The sequence below is a fragment of the Cryptomeria japonica genome, chromosome 2, assembly GCF_030272615.1.
Source record: "Cryptomeria japonica chromosome 2, Sugi_1.0, whole genome shotgun sequence".
Lineage (NCBI taxonomy): Eukaryota > Viridiplantae > Streptophyta > Pinopsida > Cupressales > Cupressaceae > Cryptomeria > Cryptomeria japonica.
This window is the reverse complement of record NC_081406.1, coordinates 167,143,879-167,170,415: the sequence shown is the minus strand read 5'-3', so window position 1 is coordinate 167,170,415 and position 26,537 is coordinate 167,143,879. Positions and strand designations below refer to the sequence as shown.

At 34.2% G+C, this 26,537-nt stretch overlaps 1 protein-coding gene and 1 long non-coding RNA gene across 2 annotated transcripts in view; one reads left to right on the top strand and one right to left on the bottom strand.

The window, feature by feature from the left end:
- LOC131065968 (uncharacterized) overlaps positions 1-17,655 on the top strand; it is a 75,499-nt gene extending 57,844 nt beyond the window's left edge. The window contains exon 3 of the long non-coding RNA XR_009111527.2: positions 17,544-17,655. This is a non-coding gene — a long non-coding RNA (uncharacterized LOC131065968). The remainder of the gene's footprint in view (positions 1-17,543) is intronic.
- The window catches only part of LOC131065966 (probable LRR receptor-like serine/threonine-protein kinase At1g53420), a 95,445-nt gene continuing 83,662 nt past the window's right edge, over positions 14,755-26,537 (bottom strand). The window contains exons 17-24 of the mRNA XM_058000580.2: positions 17,650-18,041; positions 17,266-17,461; positions 16,937-17,095; positions 16,716-16,831; positions 16,351-16,561; positions 15,995-16,232; positions 15,754-15,904; positions 14,755-15,655 (exon numbers count right to left, since the gene is read on the bottom strand). Of these exons, the coding sequence (XP_057856563.1) occupies positions 15,323-15,655; positions 15,754-15,904; positions 15,995-16,232; positions 16,351-16,561; positions 16,716-16,831; positions 16,937-17,095; positions 17,266-17,461; positions 17,650-18,041 (1,796 nt within the window). The 3' untranslated portion in view covers positions 14,755-15,322. The remainder of the gene's footprint in view (positions 15,656-15,753; positions 15,905-15,994; positions 16,233-16,350; positions 16,562-16,715; positions 16,832-16,936; positions 17,096-17,265; positions 17,462-17,649; positions 18,042-26,537) is intronic.

The window sequence follows — 26,537 nt, the reverse complement described above, 5'->3', positions numbered from 1 at the left end:
AAGGGAAATACAAACATTAAGACCTAAGCGAAAGATCAAACTAAGTAAGCTCACTACAAACCTAGAGTACCCAATGTTGAAACTTAAGCTCTGATACCAAATGTAATGCCCCGCCAGAAACCCTAGAGGAAAACAATACAACTAGGCAACTAAAAGGGTGTAATAATCTTTTTTTTAAAAGATTAAGTGCATTAATTATAACAATAGCACGTTTAACAACACAACAGAAGTCTCACGTATGTATTCCTAAGGGTTACCAACGAAGATTACTTCGTAAATTATATTAACACCAAGGTTAATCCAATTGTTCATTTAATTAGGAAGAATAAATGCTTAAGACAAAATCTACACATACATCTAAATTCCATAAAGAAAGAATCAAAGTACTCCAAAGCAATTATTTTTCCATAGATCATTTATACAAAAGATTAAATCAACTGAAATAGCATACATTTCAATGATCTAATATTACAATATCCATAAATGCATGGCTTCCAATAATACCACGGATTACAAAGTTACAATATCAAGGTTACATAAAAGTCTAATACAATGACCACAAGGCCTCAACTGAACAATGATCACGAACATGAGCTGATACATAAACCACGAACCATGAAGCACCAACGAAGTCTTTCCTCGCCTAAAGATACAATCCAGAACATCCGATGGGAAATGGCACTACCACCCGACCATGTGATTCCGAAATGGAACCACCCCACCATGCTAGGAGATAGTAGAAAACCCTCAAGCAAGCAAAGTAAGACAAGTACGAAAGGACTACAAGACTCTGCAAACATCTATGTAACACAACTCACAAAACACTAGTGACTCTAGGGAGAGAGTGTCATCGCATCTCTTACGATGGATACCATGGTGCAACCTCCATACGTCCCGGCCCCCATCCTGGGTTTCTCCTAGTAACCTCTCCCGAGCCTCCAGTTCCAACTAAGTCTCATGCAGACCCTACCAATCCTTTCGTGACGACAAGGTGGTAAGTTTGTCATTCCAGGCCTTCTCACTACATTATGAGCCTTGTACAAGCACTCACCTATGCACAAGGCACATTATCTTATTTAATATTTTCCCATCCCAATTCAATTATTATGTTATCACTTTTTAACTGACTTTCGACAGGTTATCCTGTCATCCACTTCGGGCACGACCCCCGCTCAAAAGTCACTCTCTCTCATAGGACACTAACAAGAAGGGTCTCTCTACGAGAACTCTATGGCGAAACAAACAACCATAACTAATCCTAACAAAGCACAAGTGAAGGATACACAATCACTAACCCAAGATTGACCATTTGGATAAAAACACACAATGGCTCATATCAAAAAGGTTATACTACAACACCTGACCAAGGAGATACAACAACATAAGACATAATGACAACAACACAACCAAATTTGCAATGAAATTAAGTTTGACTGATAACACCATTTACACAATATCCTATTTCAAGCATTCTTTCCTTAAAATAGCCAAATGCATAAATAACTTGCAATAAAAGATTTTCCAAAAAATAAGAAAATACAACTATATTAAATAAATCAATTTTGTCATTTGTCCAATAAGGTTTAAATCAATCACATAAAAATTAACCCCCTAATTATATGTTTATGATTACTTTACAAATAAACCCGATTAGATTGTATCAATAATCTAAATTAAATTCCAAATTAAAAATTATATACAATAGTATAATATAATTACATAAATATATATATTCTTCGAATATAATATAATATAATTATATCCCATTAAAAATATATAATAAAATGAAGATTTAATTTTGCAATAACTTTTATTTCTAATAATTATGCAATACTTTATTTCCAAAATAACATAATTAAAAAAAACAACGAAAATACTATATATATATATTATTTTTTTAAAACTTAATAAAAATTAAAATAAAACCGAAATTATAAATTATTTATTTATTTATTTTTATTTTTATTTTTTTTTAAATTAATCCAATTCAACAAAACTGAATTAACAGAGATTTTTATTTATTTTTTATTTTTTATTTTTATTTTTATTTTTATTTTTTAAAATTCACAATAACCTAAAAACCAGTAAATTTAATTTTCAACTAGAATTTATTTCCAAATCAATTTATTTCCAAGGAAATTAATTATTACATAATTTCTCCAAAATAATATAATAAAATAATTTCTTTTAACTTTAATAACACAATAAATTAAATTAATGATTAAATTTATTTCTATAATGACTAATAATATCACAAAGATACACAAATATTAAAAAGGACTACCATAGCCAAAAATCAAAACAAAAATCAAACAAGAGGGAATGATTTCTCTGGTAAATCTCATTCCTCCCAAATCTTGCAATTTCCATGCACAATAAAAATCTTGACAAATTTTTCATAATAATTTTTCTAATTTTCTCCAAATTAAATTCTTCCCATAAACTAGAAATAATCATCATGCATGAATTTTAAAACAAAACTCGAATTTACCAGAAGAGGGTTTTGGATTTGAAAATAATTTTACACACACATCAATCAGAGAAAATGGAAGAAATAGAATTATTTTCTTAAAAACAACCAATCAAAAGAAGCCATCCAACCTGGTATAGCTTTCCTGGAAGAATTTTGTAGAAGAGCTCTAATCTTTTTAACAAAGTTCCAATAAATTTCTTCACCTAAATCCCTGACCTGTTTCCTGTGTCCCCTAAAATGAAGACCTGTCCCCTTTTAAACTAAAAATCTAGGTTGAATCTTTTTTTCCCCAAAAACCAAAATTTAGTAATAAAAACAATTTTATTTTATTTTCTAATTTTCTAACAAAAGATAAGTTAACATGCAATAATTAAAAATAATTATTCTTTTCTTTTCTTTTCTTTTCTCATGCAAATTAATTAATTAATTTTCTAAATAAATAAATTAATGCAAAACTTTTAATTCTAATTAATTCTTTATTCATTTAATTATTTATTTATTCTTTTGTTCTTTTATTTATTTAAAATTCTAGGAAACAATAAATGAAATTAATCTAATTTATTTTTCAATAAAATTTAAATAAAATATATTTCTAACATCATGCAGCTTGCAACTTAATTTAATAATTTCTTTTAATAAACTAAATTTATAATCTCAATGCATAAAATACATAATTCACAAGAATACCAATTATGAGATAAATCTATAAATTTAATTAATTAATTAAATCAACTAAACACACACAACTGAGCAAACCAAAGCAAAGACTCATAAAAAGATCAAACGACAAAATACGAAGGTCGAACAAATTGATAGGATGACCAACTGACAACACTCACAAGAGTGTAACTGAGTAAAATAGGGTCAACTACTACCTCCTCCACTTCCATCAAAAAATATAAGGCACGCTCAGACCTGTGAAGCCAGGTGGAGACGATACCCCGTACCTACCCGATACTTGTACCTGCAAAATCCTGCATCACCGAACCACACATGCATATATACAATATAGAAGACACAACATACAAATCGATGAAGGAGAATCGCGACGTTCCCTGTCTCACCGAAATGAGTGAAGGAAAATCGTCCCCTTGCATCCAATACACTCGCACACACGCAACATATAATTCCACATTGCATAAATAAAGTAAAGTGTCAGTAAATAGCAATAATCCATAAAATGCCATAAGTCACAAGTACTGAAATACTGCAAATAAATTATGCATCTCATATCCAGATAAAGTATGAAATAATGTCATATAAGTCTGAAAACCACATCATGGTAATGTATCCACTGAAAGCAAATAATAATAAAGTATGAGTCTAATATGTTCAACCAAGTAGGGGTACTACAGCTGTAGTGAATTCTTTATTTGTCTTCTTTGGGTTTGTAGGCTGCAAATGAAGTTATGGAAAGCTTCTAACAATGCAAAGTTGTTATAGAAATGATATGCTAGCTGTTTTAGACCTTTACACACACATGTAATGACTGAAATTAACTAGTACAACTAGTAGACATTAAGACAAACACCTGTCATGCATCCCAAAGTACACATACAGTCATTAGGCATTTAAGCAAACAGTTGGCATGAAAGCTAATCAATGTTGAATGTCACCATGAATGTGGAATATGCAACTTATATCTTCATTAAACATATGCAACCTCCAAGTATTTCATGATATAATCATAATAGAAAATGATGCAATGAAGTAATGATTTTCTAATACAATGACCATCGATAGGAGACCTGGAATTTCAATGGCTGCCTTGATATATTGGTTTGATTCTCCTCATATGCAAAGCCCTTGTCAAATATATATAGTTGTTCACCTTTCTAAATTCCCTTCTATAGAATTCAAACTACTGTAGCGCACTGTTCATGCACACTATTCACGACACTATAGCAGCAAATAAACCCTCTGTATGATGTTCTCAGTCTGTCATATACATATGCCCTCAGCTATGCCAATAAATCTGAAAATAAATCTCCAATCAGCACAATGTAAACTTTTGGATGAAGCCAACCCTAGGAGCAACTTTAGATGAATATCTCACACCCTCAGATTGCTGATGCAATGAAGTCTTCACGTTCTCCAATGCTGATACTCTGGACAAGCTGCAAAAACCCTAGCTTCTTCTCCAAAGCCAAGAGACAAGTCTTCTCATCAAAAATAACAATGATCAATCCCCCTTCTCTTCTTTTCAAAAGCCTTATATATATTTTCCATGAAGGTTCGATTTTCTCCAATAAGGAATTAAATCCATTAATGATATAATATTTTCGCTTTGTCATTTAATATTTCACCTTGGTAAAAGAGCCACAATTAATTAATTAAATGGTCCCCTTTAATGATACTTGGACCCTTACTTAAGTTATAATATAAAATTATATTATAACCTAATAATATAAGCTCAAAACATTAATGTTTATTTAAACTAAATAAACATTAATATCTCCATTAATACTCAACATTTTTTAGCGTTGTCTGAACTGGGAATTGACATGATGAAGCTTCATATGACCATACCCCTTTATTAAAAATAGTAGGGGTCCATCTCTAACATCTCAAACTTACTATAAATAGTAAGTATAGCAAATGAAGTCCAAATGATACCAAACAAAAGCCAGATCGAAACACACTGAACTCTACAGACGATACAAGCCTCGGGAGACCCTCTATCCATACTCATTAGCCTACGAGGGTTAGAATAATAGGCCAATCACCCAAAAACCATGTCTGCTAAAATGGGGACATTACATATTATCGCTTTGAATTTGCATTCTCCAAGAAACTTCAAAGCATAGCCTGTGTATTATCTGAAAATTGAACAATTAGGTGCATACACCCACAACCTATTCCACCTTACATAGTTACTTATCACTTCCCTCTTCGCTGAAAATTATCAGTTCATTGCACTCAGAAAATACCCAATATATTCAGCAACTAGAAATATATTTCACTATCATGCAAAACAGTCTGAAAAATTACTTCCACACCAAACACTGTTATTGCATGGTTCCTTAATACCGCTAGCCATTCTCTTTTTAGTATAACTTCAAAATACTGCTCACACAACTCACACGGCCAACTGGCGAATATATCCTTGCATTTTTTTAAAAACTTAATTTCTTGTGCTAAAAGAGTATTCGCGCAAGAAAACAAAAAACACAAAATCTTCACTTAGAACAGAGATTCCGACACGACAATCATTCCCATTTATTTTTAAAACCAAAACACTTTTCTTTATCCAGTCTTAAAAAATGACTCTATCAAAAATCAATTTTTTTAAATATCGACTTAGCCACACGAATATATTTTTTACAGAATATGAACTTAGCTGCATTGATAATAAAAAATGTATTCCATTCGAATTCATCCACTTCAATTTTTTTTACCACATACACAACTGACATACGTTTCTTAAATCTAATAACTCAAACACTGACCCTTCATTTTCAACAGAATGCACAAGACTTTCCAACTTCCACAAAGCAATGAGGACCGGAAAAAGAACGGCATCAATCATACATAAAAATGCCTAAATTCAACACAAAGTCTTGCCTGAAATTTTTTTCATTTGAAAATAGAACACTTAACTACTACCGTGCTCAGAGAAGAGTCCCTCAAATCAATTGCTACATCAACACATGTGAATACCCATCTGTACATGATATGAAAGCATCCCAAAAACGAATATCAACACTCTGCCAAAAACCGAGGCACACCAAACATATTTCAAAAAGACTTTAAAATAAAAGCTTTCAAAAATTTTCAGAGAAAAAAAAAATGTTTTAGATTCACACTAAGTTCTGACAACTCTACACTTCTTCAGCTGCTCTAAGAACACCCGGAAACATCACTTGCAAATTGTGCCAATCATTCAACCTCTTACACGAACTTGTCATAGTAATCTTAGTCACCAAAAGTCCATGGATGACAACCAAACTGAGTTGTCATAAAAGTTGATTTAGTAGCTAATGTGTAATCATGCAAGCAAGCTACTCAAACATCTAACAATTCAAAACACTCTTGAAATCAGTGACAAACAAAAACTCAACAATCTGCAATAGGCAATCATGGTTGTCCCCTTGCTCCAAACCTCATTTGATGAATTATTTTTTATTTCAAGATTGGATAAAAAGAAGAGAAAGTTGAATATGGAACTTGTCATGCTTTGTAAATAATTGTGTGACAAAGGAAGGCATATCTTCTCTAATTATTTTTTCTAATCTAGAAGATTATTGATTAGAGTCACAATTGTGCTTAAGATGCACCCAAAGGAAGGTTGAATTGGGGTATGCCATACTTTGTTGTTCAAAATATATGTAATTGGCTTAAAGAGCTCAACAAAACAAGTTTATAAGGAATATGTATAGTTTGTTAAAATTTATTAAACATAATCAATAGTTTGCTAGATGGGTGTAGTGGTTGGGACATGACATTAGGTTCTAGGTGTTATCAGTTGAGAGCCTTTTAGAGGAAAGGACTTTGTGGTTGAGCACGTTCCAATAGTTGTGATAGCATTTGTTAATTTTAATGCTTAATATTTTTAATAATATAGTACTAATGCTTGTGACTTTAAAATTTTTAGTGTTAGTCATGAGTATTCATGATTGAATGAAATGTATTTCCTATATCTAAAAAGCAATAACTCGTGTGATGCCACATCAATGCACCAATAAAACATGATTTAGTGTACAACTACTGGTCTAACCTTTTTGGGGAGACCTCAACAAAAAATATGTTGATGGCATCATATTTGATGACGTGACCCTCAAACCTTAGTTATAAATAGGGGATTTGCCAAGTAAGCTACTGTAAAAAATTGGAAGTGATTTGAAATTGCCACATAAGATTTGGAGAGGCACAAAATTAAGATGCTCAACTATTGGATATTCTCCTCTAATTACCAAAATACAAAAGTTCAACCTCTTTCGTTGATTCAAAAACAAGAAGTAGATAACTAGATTAAAAATGAATGGGAGTATTGGAAAATCTGTCCAACCAGTTGTTGGTATTTTGGATATGTTGATATGGTTTTGTCATTGATGTCAACACTTGTCAACTCTTGTCATCACTTATCAGCATTTGGAGATTTGGTTATGTTCACCAGCAAGCAAGTGACTTATGCACAGTCACCGGTATTTGGTTCACCGATAGGTTATATTGTTCACCAGCACTTGGAATCAATTGAAAACTACTTGGTTATGTCGAAGACATCGTTTGGACACTTTGTCTTGGTAATTTGTTCATTGGTATATTCAGGTTTGCATATTTGTTGTTACCGGCAAATAGGTCCAGGATATACATCGACAAACATATCTATTCCAGATCCGCACGACACATTATGGAGATGATTTGTTATTATTGTAAATGCATTGAGCCGACATCATGCATCGGATATTGTTTTATTTGTAATTGATTTTATTGTAATATCTTTTAGTGAGCCGACCTACTCAATTGGTCTTAGGTTATGGTATAAATGTAAGATCTCATTTGTGAGATTGATATGCAATTGGGAAAAGGATTGTAATTCGGTATATGCGAATATAAGCAGAGCTATACACGCAGACATCATTTAAGATTGAAGGAAGGTTTGAAGAAGGCATATCAGAGCTAAACCGGTACTGAATCCGGCATTTGAAGATGCTATTTTGAGCAGTACATTATCATTAAATTTAATCATCCAATTGTAGTCAGTGTGACTCTCATTTTGTGATTGAGCAGTGAGCTCTAGGCGCTTGGCATGTGCAGACCCTCTATTGTACACACATACTATTTGCAGTAGTATCATCTGATTGTGGGTAAGGTTTCCCACTCTGGTTTTTCCTCTTACAGGGTTTCCACATACAAATATTGGTGTTATGTGTTGTGGATGTTATTGTCTTTCTGCTTTATGCATTAATCTTTACTGGTACTGCAATTAACTGATAAACTATCTACCGGCTTAAAATTTGGTTTACTGGTATTAAGCGCTAAGTGTTGGTTAAGTTGATTTTGGTTTTAATTTATTGGACAACTGATTCACCTTCCCACCCCCCTCTCAGTTGTCTCCGGGACCTAACAATTGGTATCAGAGCCTAATCCTCTTTTTGCAGAAGTTTAACAGCTTGAGGAGATCCAATGTCTTCTAACTATTTCAGGAAGGACAATCCTAAACTTGATGGAACCAACTATGGCATATGGAAGATCAGGATGGAGACTCACTTGAATTGCATTGGAAAAGACACATGGGAGATTACAAAGAATGGTTATACTGTTCCTACTCAAGGTCAACCTAATCCACCAAATCTAACCAAAAATGAGGAAAATGATTGCAAAGCAAGAGAAGCACTTTTGAGCGCATTGTGAGATCAGCAAATCATGGGATTATCAGATAGGTCTACTGCTAAAGCTATTTGGGACAAATTGGAAACATTGAATGAAGGTGATACCATGGTCAAAATTGCAAAACTTGAATCCTTTCGGGTTAGGTATGAAAATCTGAAAATGGAAGAAGATGAAAGGATTTCTGCTTTTATGGAAAGAGTAAATGAAATTGTTTTAGGTATACAATGTTGTGGAGGAACCATAAGTGAAGATGAAATTGTTTCAAAAGTTTTAAGAGCATTGCCACCGGCATATAAAATGAAAGTAATTTCTATAAATGAATTGAGAACAATGCCTAATACATCAGTAACTAGAGACACTTTGGTTGGAAAACTTTCAGCTTTTGAAATTGAGGAATTTGGTCCTGTTGCTACTATAAAGACAGATTTAGCTTTCAAGGCATCAACATCATCTGCATCATCATCATTTGACAAATCTGATTGGAAAGCCTTTTATACAAGAGAACTTGAAGAAAGCAGGAGAGAAAATGAAGAACTTGAAGAACTTGAAGCACCATTTGCAAGGAAAATGCCTAAAGGTCCAATTGGAAGTAAGTATGAAGGTAAAGCACCCTTTAAATGTTTTAACTGCAATAAGATTGGTCATATGGCATCTAGGTGTCCTGATAGACATGTAAGGTTGAAAGAAGAATCTAGAACATACAAACCTAACCCTAAATACCACAGATACAAATTCAAGAAGAATAGAGACAAATCTTGTTACCTTGCTAATGAAGGAGTCACTGATGATTCTGATGAGGATCCGACAAACAATGGATGGGTTTTTGTTGCTATAACAGAAGATCAACCGGCACCTGCTGTTAAACCGGTAGAACAGGCCTTGGCAGCTAGAATTGAAAATAAGGATGAATGGATTATTGATTCAGGATGTTCACACCATATGACTAGTGATAAAAGAAAATTCTTAACTTTTCAGGAATACAATGGAGGTCTAGTGAGATTTGGAAATGATAAAGCTTGTTTGATCAAAGGAAAAGGCACTATATCTTTGGATGGTAAGCACAATACTGATAATGTTTACTATGTTGAAGGTTTGAAGCATAATCTTTTGAGTGTTAGTCAATTAGTTGAAAAAGGATTTCAATTACAATTCAAGAATGGTAAATGCAAAATCATGAACAAAACTGGTTTGGAAATTGCAACCGGTAATCAGACTAGAGGTAATATCTTTCATTTGAATAACAGTGAAAAGACATGCTTGATTGCACATATTGATGAAAGTTGGTTATGGCATAAGAGACTTTGTCATGTAAATTTTGATTGCATTGTGAAAATCAGTACAACTAAGGCAGTAAGAGATTTACCTAAGATTGTCAAACCTCACAATCCGGTATGTAAGGAATGTTAATTTGGAAAGCAAGTTAGAGCATCTTTTAAGAGTATTCCAGAAAAATCCAATAATGTTCTTGAATTGATTCATACTGATTTATGTGGTCCAGCTAGAACTAGAAGCTTACAAGGAGATAGGTACTTTATGCTAATCATTGATGATTATTCTAGAATGTGTCGGGTTACTTTTCTTAGGGAGAAATCAGAAGCACTTGGGAAATTCAAGCTATTTAAGGTGATGGTGAAGAGTGAAACCGGTAAGAAAATCAAATGTCTGAGATCAGATCAAGGAGGTGAATTCACATCTAAGGAATTTAATACATTCTGTGAAGTGAATGGAATCAGAAGACAGTTCTCAGCACCTCGGACACCCCAGCAGAATGGAGTTGTAGAAAGGAAAAACAGAACTATCTTAGATGCAGCTAGAAGTATGTTATCAAAAGCAAATTTACCTCATGTATATTGGAGAGAAGTAGTAAGTACAACGGTTTACACATTCAATAAAGTTCACATCAAAGGTGAAACCGGTAAGACCCCTCATGAATTATGGTTTGGTATTACTCCTCTTAAATATTTCAGAATATTTGGAAGTAAATGCTATATTAGAAGATATGAGTATATTGACAAATTTTATCCTAGAAGTGATGAAGGAATATTTCTTGGTTATTCATCTAAGAGCAAGGCATATAGATGTTTTAACTAGAGATTGCAGAAAATTGTTGAAAGTACAAATGTGAAGATTGATGAACAATTTAGAGGAAATTCAAGGTATTTGGACTCTGAACCGGCAACAAAAATACTGACAAATGAACCTACAATGAATACACCAGTACAAAATGATGACCCAGTTACACCGACATCATCTGAAAATTCTACAGTAACTGAGGAACAATAGCAAACAAAGACACCCTGGTATGTAAGATTGAACCAATTTGAAGATCAGATAATTGGGAACAAGTATCAAGGAGTTATGACTAGAGGAAGACTGACAAATGAAGAGGTATGTCTTATTTCTCAAATTGAACCAGCATCAGTTAATGAAGCATGTGAAGATAAATTTTGGATTAAAGCTATGGAAGATGAATTGGAACAAATTGAAAAGAATAACACATGGACATTAGTTCCCCGACCTAAAGACAAAAATGTAATTGGAACTAAATGGGTATTCAGAAACAAACTTAATGAAGATGGTAAGGTAATCAAAAATAAAGCAAGACTAGTGTGTAAGGGATATTCACAGAAAGAAGGAATTCACTATAATTAAACCTTTGCATCGGTAGCTAGAATTGAACCAGTCATATTATTCTTGGCTTTTGTAGCACACAAGAACTATAAAGTATATCAGATGGATATTAAATGTGCATTTCTGAATGGAGATCTTGAAGAAGAAGTTTATATTGAACAACCTGATGGATTTTCTTTGACAAATGACAAAGATATGGTTTACAGGTTAAGGAAAGCTTTGTATGGGTTGAAGCAAGCTCCAAGAGCTTGGTATGCTAGATTGGATAAATATCTTTTGAAGATTGGTTTTTCTAAAGGTAATGCTGACAACAACTTATACTATAAAGTGACTAATGATGACATCTTAGTTATAGAAGTTTTTGTTGATGATATAATATTTGGAGGAGAAGATGGATTATGTAAAGACTTTTCTAATGAAATGCAGCAAGAATTTGAAATGTCTATGATTGGGGAGATAAAATTCTTTTTAGGATTGCAGATTTTACAAACTGATAAAGGTATATTCTTGAGTCAATCTAAGTATTTGAAGGAGTTACTAAAGAAATTTGACATGGAAAACTCTAAACCGATAAGCACACCTATGACTACAACTGACAAATTATCACTAAGGGATGAATCAACACCTGTTAATTCGACTAGATACAAGTCTATGATAGGAGGTTTACTGTATTTGACACAAACAAGACTTGATATTATGAATGCAGTATGTATTGTTTCAAGATTTTAGAGTAATCCTAAAGAAAATCATGAATCAGCAGTTTAAAGGATTTTCCGGTACTTACAAGGCACCACAAATCTTGGCTTATGGTATCCTAGAGATGAAAACTTTGAATTATATGCATACACAGATGCAAATTGGGCAAGAGATGTAGATGACAGAAAAAACACCATCAGAGGAGCATTTTTTCTTGGTAGTAGATTAATTTCTTGGTTGAGCAAGAAACAAAGTTGCACATCTTTATCAACAGCAGAATCAGAATATGTTGTAGCAGCAACTAATTGCACACAGGTATTATGGCTTAAGAAATGTTGAAGGACATAAAGGTAAAATGCAAGGAACCTATAACTATTTATTGTGATAATACAACAACAATTGATATATCTAAGAATCCAGTACTACATTCAAAAACTAAACATGTTTCTATCAAATTAAATTTTCTAAAAGAAAATGTTGAAGCAAAAGAAGTGAAATTGGTTTATGTGAATACTAAAGAGCAGATTGCAGATATTTTTACTAAGCCTTTGCCTAAGGAGACTTTTTAATATCTTAGAGATCAGCTTGGGGTTATACCCCCATCGGTAGAGACTTAGACAGTTGATGTTTGTCATCAACCGACAGAATTAACAGAGAAATCTTTTATTCCGGCTTTGATGAGGAGAGCTACTTCTCACCGGGAGTAGTTGGTATTTTGTATTTGAATCTGGTTTTTATATTGTTTTGGCATTTGATGTCAAAGGGGGAGAGATTGATATGGAAAAACACATGGAAAAAACATGATTCTTTGGGGGAGAGACTTTTACTTTGAGGAGAGATTGTTGGAGAGATTGATTACTCTTTGTATCTGATAATGATCTCTTTGGGAGATTGTTGGTTTTTGGTTTTTGGCATTTCTGTTTTGGCACTTTGATGGTTTTTCCATCTTGTGTTGCCATCAATGCCAAAGGGGGAGATTGTTGGTATTTTGGATATGTTGATATGGTTTTGTCATTGATGTCAACACTTGTCAACACTTGTCATCACTTATCAGCATTTGGAGATTTGGTTATGTTCACCGGCAAGCAAGTGACTTATGCACAATCACCGGTATTTGGTTCACCGGCAGATTATATTGTTCACCGGCACTTGGAATCACTTGAAAACTACTTGGTTATGTTGAAGACATCGTTTGGACACTTTGTCTTGGTAATTTGTTCATTGGTATATTCAGGTTTGCATATTTGTTGTTACCGGCAAATAGGTCCAGGATATACACCGGCAGGCATATCTATTCCAGATCCGCACGACACGTTATGGAGACGATTTGTTAATATTGTAAATGCATTGAGCCGACATCATGCATCGGATATTGTTTTATTTGTAATTGATTTTATTGTAATATCTTTTAGTGAGCCGACCTACTCAATTGGTCTTAGGTTATGGTATAAATGTAAGATCTCATTTGTGAGATTGATATGCAATTGGGAAAAGGATTGTAATTTGGTATATGCGAATATAAGCAGAGCTATATAAGCAGACATCATTCAAGATTGAAGGAAAGTTTGAAGAAGGCATATCAGAGCTAAACCGGTACTGAATCCAGCATATGAAGATGCTATTTTGAGCAGTACATTATCATTGGATTTAATCATCCAATTGTAGTCAATGTGACTCTCATTTTGTGATTGAGCAGTGAGCTCTAGGCGCTTGGCCTTTCTGCATGTGCAGACCCCCTATTGTGCACACATACTATCTGCAGTAGTATCATCTGATTGTGGGTAAGGTTTCCCACCGTGGTTTTTCCCTTTACAGGGTTTCCACGTACAAATATTGGTATTATGTGTTGTGGATGTTATTGTCTTTCTGCTTCATGCATTAATCTTTACCGGTACTGCAATTAACTGATAAACTATCTACTGGGTTAAAGTTTGGTTTACAGGTATTAAGCACTAAGTTTTGGTTAAGTTGATTTTGGTTTGAATTTATTGGACAACTGATTCACCCCCCCCTCTCAGTTGTCTCCGAGACCTAACACCAGTTAGTAAAGTGTCGCATATATTAGTCGTAACTATGATTTGTACTTGTAATGCCCCCTTTCGGGATATACCTGATTTTTGCCCAAAAATAACAATTCCAACAACACAACTTATTTATAAAGATTATTCTATAATTAAATTACATAATTGTAATTAAACTTAGAGAAGATTGTAATTAATTAACATCAAGTAAATAATCTCCTATTGAAAACAATATCCTAAATGCATTTGGATCCATTTCATAGCTTATTTCCAACAGCCAGCCATATTAGGAATTTGATTGGAAAGTATGAAAGGGCGTTGGGAGACTCTCCTCAATCAAGCCCAATGGCACAGAATAAGGTTCCGAGTCATTTGGCCCCTTGGTTCACAAGCATGGCACATCCAGCTTGGGGTTGGCATACTTGATGAGGGAACTGGTACTGCTGCATCTCACTATAACACAATCCACATCGATTCCAGATATGATTGCTTGTTGGAAATCAAATAATTTTTTTCTAATATTTCTTGATGAACTGGTAATTTAATTCAATAAATAAATTAAAGCTAGTTAATAGATTTATAGACATAAATTTAACCATATTGCATACTAATCACCTTTCAAAATATTATAGATGACTGCACTTTTTCATAATAAAACTCAGAATCAGAATTCTTATTCGATTTCCACTTGATCCTTCAGTGTCCTTTCCCATGGGATTTGTTCTTACTCTTATATCATCAAATGAGAAGGGGTCACACCCTTTCATTAAGACTATTGCTTTTGCAAGGGATACACCTTTTCACAAATAATCGCTACCTTGGAGTTACCTTTATTAATCGCTGTAAGGGAACTCTTAATTAATTTTCTTTTGCATGCTTTATGAAATTGCTGCCCCTTCAAAACCAATCGATTATTTCTTAATATTATTTGATAAAATATGTATCCCTTTATTCTGTCTTCTAGTATCTTTTGTCTTCCAGTGTGGCTGATGTAGCTTGTCTTATTTGAGAAAAACATTTAATCTCTTTTGTTCCCCTTAAGATTCTACGGTAGATATATGAGGGGTGTTTGCTGAGTGTTGGTCAATTTCTTTCAAAGTAAAAGGACATTACAGTACTGGCAGAAGCCACATTTCTTATTTAACTTTGAAGCTTTTCTTTTCAACACTTAAGGGATGTCCTTCCAAGATCCTTTGTAGTTGGAGTCTGAGCTCTGGCTTGTTGCTGAAGATTGTGCCTGATCATGGTGCCCTCCAGTGTCCAGCTCCCAATTTTGGCACTGGTTGAGATGCACTGGTTGAGACCGTGGGGCAGGTGTTGGCGCTCTACCCTCCATCATTTCAAGAATTGCAGACATACAAGGTCTTGCACAAGGATTCTCATGGGTGCACAATAGCCCCACATGAATCATTCTTACCACCTCTTCTTCATTGTATCCTGATTGCAACAGGTTCACATCTACCAACTTAAGAGTCTTCTCTTCCTCATATAATTGCCATGCCTGTGTTACCGAGCCAAATATTAAATGATATAATTAAACTGCTTTCAAATAAATTCCACTATATTATATAAAAATATGGTTTGAATATGGAATTTTACCCATTCAAGAAGATAATTTTTTTCTTCTTCCAAGCTCATGTCTGTGTGAGTTCTGCCACTCACAACTTCAAGCACAACTACTCCAAAGCTGTAAACATCTGACTTGTCTGAGAGATGCCCCTTCAAAGCATATTCTGGAGCCAGATAACCACTGAAGATTTACGATGAAAAAAGTTAGCAGAATGGAAAGTAATATTTTTAGTATAAATAAATCACCAAATATGGTTCTTTTTCAGCTTACATGGTTCCAGCAACTCTTGTGCTGACATGAGTACTTTCCTCATCAACGAGCCTAGCCAAACCAAAATCTGCCACTTTGGGATTTAAATGTTTATCTAGAAGAATATTTGTAGATTTGATGTCTCTATGCACAATTTTTACAAGTGACTCCTCATGAAGATATGCAATCCCTCGTGCAATTCCTAGACAAATTCTGTACCGGGTGGGCCAATCTAGCTTGACCCTAGCCTCAAAAGGATCTGAGAAATAGAATTAGAATAAAATAAATAAATTGACATGACCTAGTAGTTCATAGAAAATGAATAATAGATTTTCTGTACAGTGGAACTGGTCATAATAGGTATAGGATAGCTTTACCAAATAATGCTTGAGCAAGGTTGCCATTTTCCATGTATTCGTATACTAGGAGAAGCTCTCCTCCTTCTACACAACAACCATAAAGTTTAACAAGATTTGGATGTTGCACTGCAGATATTATGCTTACTTCAGTCAGAAATTCGCGATTCCCTTGTTTGGACGAGTGTGAAAATTGCTTTATTGCTACTTTTCTTCCACCTGGTAGTATGCCCTGCACAGTAGAGATCCTCTGTCATAGACTTACAGCAATGGTGTAGCAAGCAATGATGTAGCAAGAAGAATCAGTATAAATGTTATGCACGTGTTTAATGATTTTATTGATCATGTAAACCCAACTGAAATTTTAGGATGCACATCAAATATACCTTGTAAACTGCACCAAATCCACCCTCTCCAATCTTATTTTTAGGATCAAAGTTTTTTGTTGCAATTTTCATCAACATTAGGTTGAAATGATTGCCTGTCGTTTTCTTTGATTTGGCTAAGTTTCCAACCACAGACAGTAAGAATTCAACAAATGAGTTGCATATCACAAAGTAAAAAACATTAATGAAATTAGATAGCATCAATTTTAAAAATTACTCACCTTTGTCCCGCCTAGCAAAGTAGAATATGTTATCCCACGTTTTTGTCTTCTTGATAAAGATTAGAGAAATACATAGAAAAAGGCCCAGACTCACCAGTACTCCAATTATTATAGCCATTTTAATAGTTTTACTGTTCTTGGGAATATAGTACTTGAATTCTGCCAGATAGATATTCAGTAATATCAGATACCGACAGAAGGAGGAGAGATAACAATAAATTTATTAGAACACCATATTTAAGTAATTACTACATGATTACAAAAGAGCAAGCTATTTCCTTGGCATTCTTGGAAACAATAAAGAATTTTTACACAAAAAATTTCCTTACCAGGATCAACTATTATAGCTGATATCAAAGGTCCATAGATTTCTTCTTGTGACTCGCAACATGTTCCTTTACCGGCCCAAAAAAAGTGTATCTCTAGGATATTATTTGTGACATTGATAGTGAAGTTCTTGACAACAAGAAGATTTTTTTCTACAATTTCCTCCTTTAGATTAAAATCTTTCAACATATTTTTGCCCTGCACAGTTTTTTATCAATTTGATCAAGCATAACTGTTAGAATAATATGAAATTTGACCAAATTTTTTATCTTTTTTGCAGTGATTTAAGACATTTTTTTGTAGTGATTTAAGACACTGAAATCAGATTGCAATCTTGGTGAAGATGCTTAAACACTGAAACAAACTACTAAAGAAGAAGAATATACCTGAATATAGACATCAAATATCCGGACTCTGTTTGAATTTTGGGTAGCTGGAAACTGTATCTCTGCAAAGTGGAGTGTTACATTGTATAGGCCATTTTGGAGATCCAAGCCATAGTATCTCAGAGAGGAAGGAGAAGTACGTGCTGAGTTATACAGTTGTGGATCAATGGAGTTAGGTGGGCTGTTGCCCTTAACTATATGTGGGGTCTCAAACTCAGGCTTGTATTCTGTATAATGTTCCATAAAATAACCTATATTACTAACACCCCAATTTTTTTCAGGACTCAGATAGAATGTTGAGTCACCCAGTTCCTCAAAATCACTGTCAAAAGGAAGTCCATGGACAGAGGATTTTAGTTCTTGTCCTCCACAGTTAATAGCCAAATGATAATCTGCAAAGAAAAGATTTCCCAATTAGATTAGAGTTTTAATACCTGCACCATGAAGTGACATACGAAACATGTCTACAAGATGAGATTCTTAATTACATGGTTTTATTTATATAAGAGTTCTGTTGTTATGTATTTGAAGTGCAGTTGTTCAATTTTAGTTAATTTTATTTAAATGGTTAACGTTTTAATTTGATTCTTTTGAAATAACTCAAACTTGAATAGAATGTGAAGAAAAATTTCTCTTCAAATTATAAAGGGAAGCTCTGGAAGATCTAAAACTAATCCTAGACACTAAGCTATAGACAAACTATATAATTATTCACATCATACAATATTCGTCTAGACAAACTATATAATTATTCACATTGTACAATATTTTTCTTTGGCAGTTTATGTAGCTTGACTATTGACTCTTCACTTGCAAGCATGTTGAAATAGTGTTTGTGCCAGTAAGCATCATCCTTTGACATAGATAAGCATGCCTTCAATCATTTATTTCTTCCCCTCCTTTGTACAAGCTTATATCATCTTGTACTTGCACATTTGGCTTTGTAGATGATCTATACATAATTGATAATGGAAAACCACTCCTGGTTGAAGTAATGTTATACACGTGACAAAAAAACATTAACTCTTCTCATAGGATGTAGTTTGTAGGTGTGCAATAGTTGGCTTTGTTTGGGAACATACATAGTGTGTACTCAAATCACTGTATCATTGTCATGAATGGGTCGAGCTTTAGTCTAAAACCCAGTGTTCTTTTGTAATATTGGACAAGACTGGAACAATCTGCATACCTGAATGGAAATAATATATGGGTTCATTGTGTGTAAGCATTGTCACGTATCCCTGTAAGGTGGATTAAATGTCTTCTAAAATAAATTAATATATCATCATTAATGAACAATGGACCAGGTCAGCATAATGATAAACAACATTTAATGGATCAGACAATAAGTAATCAACTATTTTTCAGTCTGTTAGTGCTCTTGAAATGTTGGGTTAGTGTTAAGTCTTGTTCAGCAGAATGGGAAACCTGTCAGTGATTGCCTGAAAGTATAATTGTTACCATACTAGATAAGGATCTTTCAAAAGGTCATTGATGACCATTAGTGTCGGTAGACATTAAGCAGTTGGCTTGTCTTGTCGATTAGTAAACTAGTGAGTCAGTTGGGCTCAAGTGTTTGTGCAAGTTGAGTAAGGGTTGTGAATACTAATAGAATGTTAATCATGCTTGCAACTTTTAAACTTTGGCAAGGTGGCACAATGCTTTGCATGCAACCATCAATTCACATGAATCAAATACACTTCCTAGTCAGATGGTCATGCTAGTTAGGTGGTACTTATAGTGTGTGACCAACTAGAGTTGTGTAGATTCTAAACACCAGATGGCAACAAGTCTTAGTCCTTGGTCTGCACCCTCATGAAGGGTAGGACCACTTTTAGAAGGAAGGTGTGTTGAGGACCGCTAGGTCTGTGGTTGGAGGTAAATCCATTGATGATGCTCTCCCTCTCCATAGCAATGTCAAGACCTGTAAGAGTTAAACCAGATGAGTAGCATATTGTTCACAAATATCTAATCCTTCTTCTTTCTTGAAGTATAAATGCATGTTTCTTGTTATTGTGTATCCTTATTCAATACTATGATTCTAGGGAAAAATCTAGGGTAAATCCAGAAGGGGACATTACAATTTGTATTAGAGCTTTGATCCTAGCAGCCTATAGGGTAAAGCTAAAACAATAGATGCATTCTATTCAAAAATAATTGAAGGTCCAAGGGATCTATAAACTCAGTCCAAAAATCAAATCAAATAGGCCAACACTACTTTTATGTGTGTGCTTTTCAAATGTTTGCTTCATGCCCAGTGTGTATTTATATGGTGTCATGCCTTACATGTATTTATGCTTCATGCCTTATGTGTATACTTCATGCTTTATGTGCTACATGTATTCATGTGTATGCTTCATGCCTTGACTGAGTTCAAGTGTATACGTCATGCTTTATGCTCTACTTGTATTCATGTGTATGCTACATGCTTTAAGTGAATTAATGTGTACACTTCATGCACTACGTGTATTCATGTATGTGCTTTATGCCTAAGTGTATTCATGTGTATACTTCATGCTTTATACATTACATGTATATGATTCATGTCTTATGTGTATTCATTTGTATCCTTCATTTTTTATGCCTTACATGTATTCGTGTGTATGATTCATGCCTTATGCACAGTCATGTGAATACTTCATGCTTTACGTATTTTATTCATGTCTAATGTGTTTTCAGCTTGGTTACTTTATGGGTGTATGTGCCTTCCTAATGTATACACTTCATGTTTGATGTGTCTCCAGACAAGTTTATTCCTTGAGTGTTTTATAAGTACTTATAAATGTTTCAGAGGCTATATTCTTGCATGGGGTGCATGTTTGAGATTATCAAGACAGTTCTGTCTACAAATAAAATTGATAAGACACTAGTAAAAACAACATAAGGATTATTGAACATAACAATGCAATAAAAATCTATAAGTTGTATGCCATGGGATAGGAAGGAAGAATGTGTGAGAATACAGATGCTCAAACACTATAGAGTGATGATGTAAGAACTTGATGAGTATTTCCTATAAAATGTGAAAGAAAAAGTGTTGAACTGTTCACAATACATTCATGACAAACAATAGCAAGGAAGCCATACGTCAACCATAAAATCATGTGAGGAACAAAATATAATAAGAGTACCATCCGCTAGAACATACCAAGATAAGTTTACAACACAAGACTTAGTAGTCCTCTTTTGAAATCCACCTTATTAAAACCTTATTACCCAAAGTTCAAATACATAACTTGGTAAGCTTATAGAGTTTCTTGTCATCTAGAGCATCATGCATACAGAGAAGCTATTGGGCATTTCCAAACTCTTGTAGCATGAGGTTCCTAATGCAATTTGGACCTCTTCTTCATAGCTAGACATCACAATCTCCAAGTTGGATAGTAATTCAGTCATGTCCTTGACTTCAGCATGAAATTTAATAAGTAACAAACATTCTTTATATAGACGGTCATTGAAATCAATTTAAGTTTACACAGTGTCTTCTAGATCTATTAGGATCAAAATTCTTTCATAAATGATGCAGCCCCTATACACTTTTGAGAAATTTATCTCACCAATTTTCATAAGATCACTTAACTATTGACTTAGGCTTAATCATCTAACAACCTATAAAGCAAGAAATGTAGCCATATCTGTATACCTATCATGAATAGCATGTAAACATTTGGGGTTTCCTCAGAATCACTGCTATAGTCATGAGTTAACAGTGTCTTCTAGATCTATTAGGATCAAAATTCTTTCATAAATGATGCAGCCCCTATACACTTTTGAGAAATTTATCTAACCAATTTTCATAAGATCAGTTAACTATTGACTTAGGCTTAATCATCTAACAACTTATAAAGCAAGAAATGTAGACATATCTGTATACCTATCATGAATAGCATGTAAACATTTGGGGTTTCCTCAGAGTCACTTCTATTGTCATGAGTTATATTTAAAACTCTTTGACTCCACACAGTACTTATCATTTCACAAGCCGCATATCATACATTGTGGAACATCACTAAAACCATATTCAAAAAGTGTACAGAGCATGATTGAACATAGTAATCCGTCATGATGTCAAGCTTGCTTACAAATATTAAACCATCAAATTCATAGTATTTTACCCCCTCTCGAAAACTTGTGCTAGGGTACGAATACCATACAAACAACGAGATTCAGTAAACTAGTTCCTAACATCACAAGGTCTCCATTTTATAATGTATAGTTGGCATTATCCTTTCACAATTGAGGTCATAGATATGTGTCACACTTCTAATCCTCATCTTAATATATGATAAGCTCACCCTCACTTTAATTTGTAAGGAGATATCTATGATATCGTATAAAATTTGGAATACAAATCTCCAAAGATTGATTTGGGACCTTAATGATTCAGTTTGAGAAATAGAAACCTACATTGCTTGAGGACAAGCAATTTTGGGAAAGGCAGACTGAAATGAAAATTAAATAGAGGCATTTCACTAATTGTTCTAGGTTGCAACATTAAATAGGGAAACATAAGCATTGAAATAAATAATAAGAAGGATGACCTAGGTTAGAATATTTCAACCAGTGAGTAGACACAATAAGGCCGATCTCCCTGACCTAGGCACTCAAACAAAATAAAACAAGAATCATTTTTGGGCTGACTTTCTAGGAATTTAAATTAAATTCTTTACTGGCTGACCTAATGAGATAGGCGCCCCATTTGGAGGCAAATATCAAAATTAAGTAAAATTATTTCCTCCCTGAGTCGACCCATTTGAGGAGATGCAACCAACCAATGAAAGGGTGTGTGTATTGGTATAAATAAGAGGTTAGTAGGGTTCATTTCCTTTTTTCATAGAGGAATAATATTTTAATAGATATCCCATTCGAAATGCAGATACAATCCAACATTGTTAAATAAGTAACTTCACAATCAGCAGGATATATTAGCGTTCTGACCTTCATTTGCTTGAATCATAAACAGCAGTTCTACAAGCTCTGATTATAGAAAAGCAGCAGACATAAACTTTATTCCAATATTCTTAAGACACACCTTGAAGTTTTAATCAATTCATTGGAGCTGGGATAGACTAAAAGTGACTCAGACCTTGTGGGAGACTTCAGACTGAGATTATATGACCTTTTGGAGCAGATTTATACATGTCAAACTCAGAAATTTTTTTAGTGATGAACCAGTCCAGATATGGAATTTCAGACTTAGAAATAATATCTCATACACAGGGAAGTCTGCTATAGCATCAAATATTGAATATCCATAACTTGCAACAATAATTCTGTGTCATATCACAACGACGAATCATATCAAGCGATCAACATTGAAAAAGAACAAGCAATCATTTGGAGAAGAGCATCCATAGAATTGACATCTACACCAATCATCTAATCAGACAAAGATAACTGAGATCAACAAATACAAGTAATTACAACAATCGATCGAGAAGATACACCCATATCAGACGTGTGAGAGCAGCAGACCTCTAACCATTTCAGATTTGTTATAGCAAGCATCTAATAATCTTAATAATTGCTCGTGGTATATATTTAGCCTATGCATTATTTGTCAACATTTATCTCTTATATATATATATATGATTGGATATAAAAATGCATGTCTATTAATGAATCTGTTTGTAAACTCTTGTCATGTAGGGAAGGAAGGAGGTGTAAAGAAGAGGGGTAAGTATGAGATCGCCATCTAAGTAGGCCACCCCAAGTGGATATCCATTTTTCTAGCCACTGGGCCCAAGAGAGCAAAGATTCGCTCTTGGGCTTAGATTTAACGATTAAGAGGTTCCCTATTACGATCTCCTCACCAACTCTACAATGATTGATTATTGATTTTAGGGGATAAGGCATAGATAGGGAAAGCAGGTACAAGCACCCCACTAGGTAGACCACCCTAAGTGGATGTCCATGTTGCCTACCATTGGGGCTAAGAGGGCAAGTGTCCGCTCTTGGGCTTAGTGCGGGGATGGTTTCAGGCGGACCTATCATTCTTCTTCCTCCAAACCCTAATGTGTTTGAATAGTAAGGAGTGATAAATATTGTCTATATATTGATTTGAGATCAATACATGTTATTATCAACACCGCCCCCGTTGCCGCCTTGGTCCGCCATCCCCAGTGAGTGACACAATGTCACTTCAAGTGGGGTGCCCCTACCCATGCAAGCACACAATTAATGTAAATTAAATAATAATCAAAATATTAGAAATCACAAGGTGCATGTACTTAATACCAACATTCTCCCACTTTTCATATAGCTTACAAGAGTAAATAAAAGCCAACAATTAGTGAACTGCCTTGGACTAAGAACCCCACAACAATGCTAGAACTATTAAACTCCATTGTGCTCGTGGACTCCATCAAAGATTTTTCAACAACAAACAAGGAGATACCCATCTCAATGAAAACCCTCATCATCCATCATGACAATGCATGAAATACATGATGCCCAACCAAGTTAATGACACATTGTCACTGATAAACATAATTGTATCCAACTTTAACTTGATAAAACACAATCACCAAAGCCAAACACTTCTCCAAAATAATTTTAAGTAATTATCATTTATTTTGCATCTATAATTGAGACAACAACTACAACTTGTATAATTGGTAGATCTCCAATTATTACATATCCTACTAATTGCACCACAAAATTAGGTAAGAACATACACATTGGTAGACTTCCTACTATTACATATGCAATTCATTCCACAACCTCAAGTCCTTCTCTATACATAATTTTGCATAGATTTTCTCTCTTAGTGTCAAATGCATAGATATGCAAAAAATATTATATGAAGACCCTTTATATCACAATGCAATGAAACTTCTCTAACATGGACATATATCTCGTCTTAGGATTCTCATTGCTTGGTCAATTTGTGGCATGATGTTGACTGTAGTATATAAAATTCAATTGGAAACTCATGTAAAAAACATATTTTGTGTCAAATAACACATTGAGCTAAAAACCATAAAATTAAACCATTGAACAATTAAGTTAGAATACTTCTAATTGACCCAAGGTTTTTTGTTCAATCTATCTCTTTTGATCTCCATGCAAAGAAGAAACTCAACTTTCTCAATTTCTTCGCATTTCATAGAAAATTGAGATTAAAGGACCCCAACTATCTATGTTGTTACTAACAAATCAAGTGCAATAACAATTAATGATCACTAGCAAATTGAAAAAAACATAGTGATCTAATTAGCTCTTTAGATCTCTATTTAAGGCCACTTGCTTTTGTTAACGCATGATAGCTTCGGTAAGATAAATGATTGAATGAGAGATAAAATGAAGTCTCTCATTCAATCATTTATCATATCGAAAACTATGATAAAACCTTCAAGCAATTAATTCCTCTTTAATAACCATTCCACATTTGCATATAAACAACCTATTGATAATCATACTATATATTTTGGTTATGTTCATCGATCTATTAAATCTTGTATTTATATATATATCGATTAACATAAATAATATTAAATAAATGATTAATGAAAACACTGATTAAATAACGGGTTGCATATAATATATCGGGCTGCATATATTATCGGGTTGCATATGATATCGGGTGGCAATATAATGAAGATCACCGATAGTTATCGGTGTGTTAGTGTACACTGATAGTTATCGGCTGTTAAGTCTAACACACCGATAACCATCAGCTGTTAGCATTAAGACAACACCGATAGACATCGGTTGTAATACTACTCCCACCGATTGGCATTAACGTGGAACATACATTTGGTTAGTATAAACAAAGAGCCACGATCAAGTAATGTCTTGATCGGTCATGACCGATCAAGGCATTGCTTGACCGTGCCTCATTTGTTACATATTTATATTGAGGGGCATTCGTGAGATAGGACATAGAAAACATTAAATGCTCCTCTCACCTGCCACAAACAAGAAGATAGTTAGATATATACATTAAGGAAATAATAAAATAGTTAATAGAATAGAACTTGCATATTGAATGTAAATTGAACATCATTTACAGCTTTGGCTACTTCACAACCTACAATGACCAACTGGTATTGATGACCACACACTTTGGGGAATGCACTATTGCTGCAGTTTGTGCCCTATGCAACCAACAAGACAACCTACATTCCCCACACTGAACTCTACTTTGGTTGTTTGATGCAGGAGCATCGGTTCACTTGTTTGCTTAGTTATGTTTTTGTTCTGTGATCAATTCTTGGTTTGCTATTGGAAGTTTTCCCTCATTAATGTCACTGATGTTTGGGGAATCTCCTTGGGAAAGATTGGTGGAGGAGGATCTTGGATCCCTCAAGCTCCAATTATTACCTTTTTCTAGATTTTGTTAGTGGCAGTTAAGGGCAATGGACAAATGATGCGCAACAATGAACAATAACTGCAGACAGGAAGAAAAGGAAGAGTAGAGGGGTTTGAAGGCAGAGAGGAGACATTATGAAGGAGGGCGGGGTCGATTGGGGTAGTTAGTCCTTTGAAGAGGAAGTACATCGCTTGGTGGGAAGCAATCAAGCCAAAAAGAAAGGAAAATCAAAATCACAGAGAAGAGGAGACCGATTAGGTTGGAAGAGGTACTCGCCTGGCAAAACGGATTGTTGTAGCTTTTGTCATCAGATAGAACGGAAACAAAGGAAAGGTGTCATCGATTCTTGAAGGAGAGATAGACTCTTGGAATGGAGAGACGTCAATTCTAGAAGGAGAAGAATCGGGTAGAACTAAAACGGGAGAAGGGAGTTAGCGATTCTTGAAGAAAGTGAGCTAGAAAAGATTGAGAGAGGATGGGGTGAATTGGTTTTTGGTTTGTGTTATCTGAATAAAAATAACTATCGATTGATTGTAATACTCATTCAATAAAATGAGCATATTGGTGTTCGTTG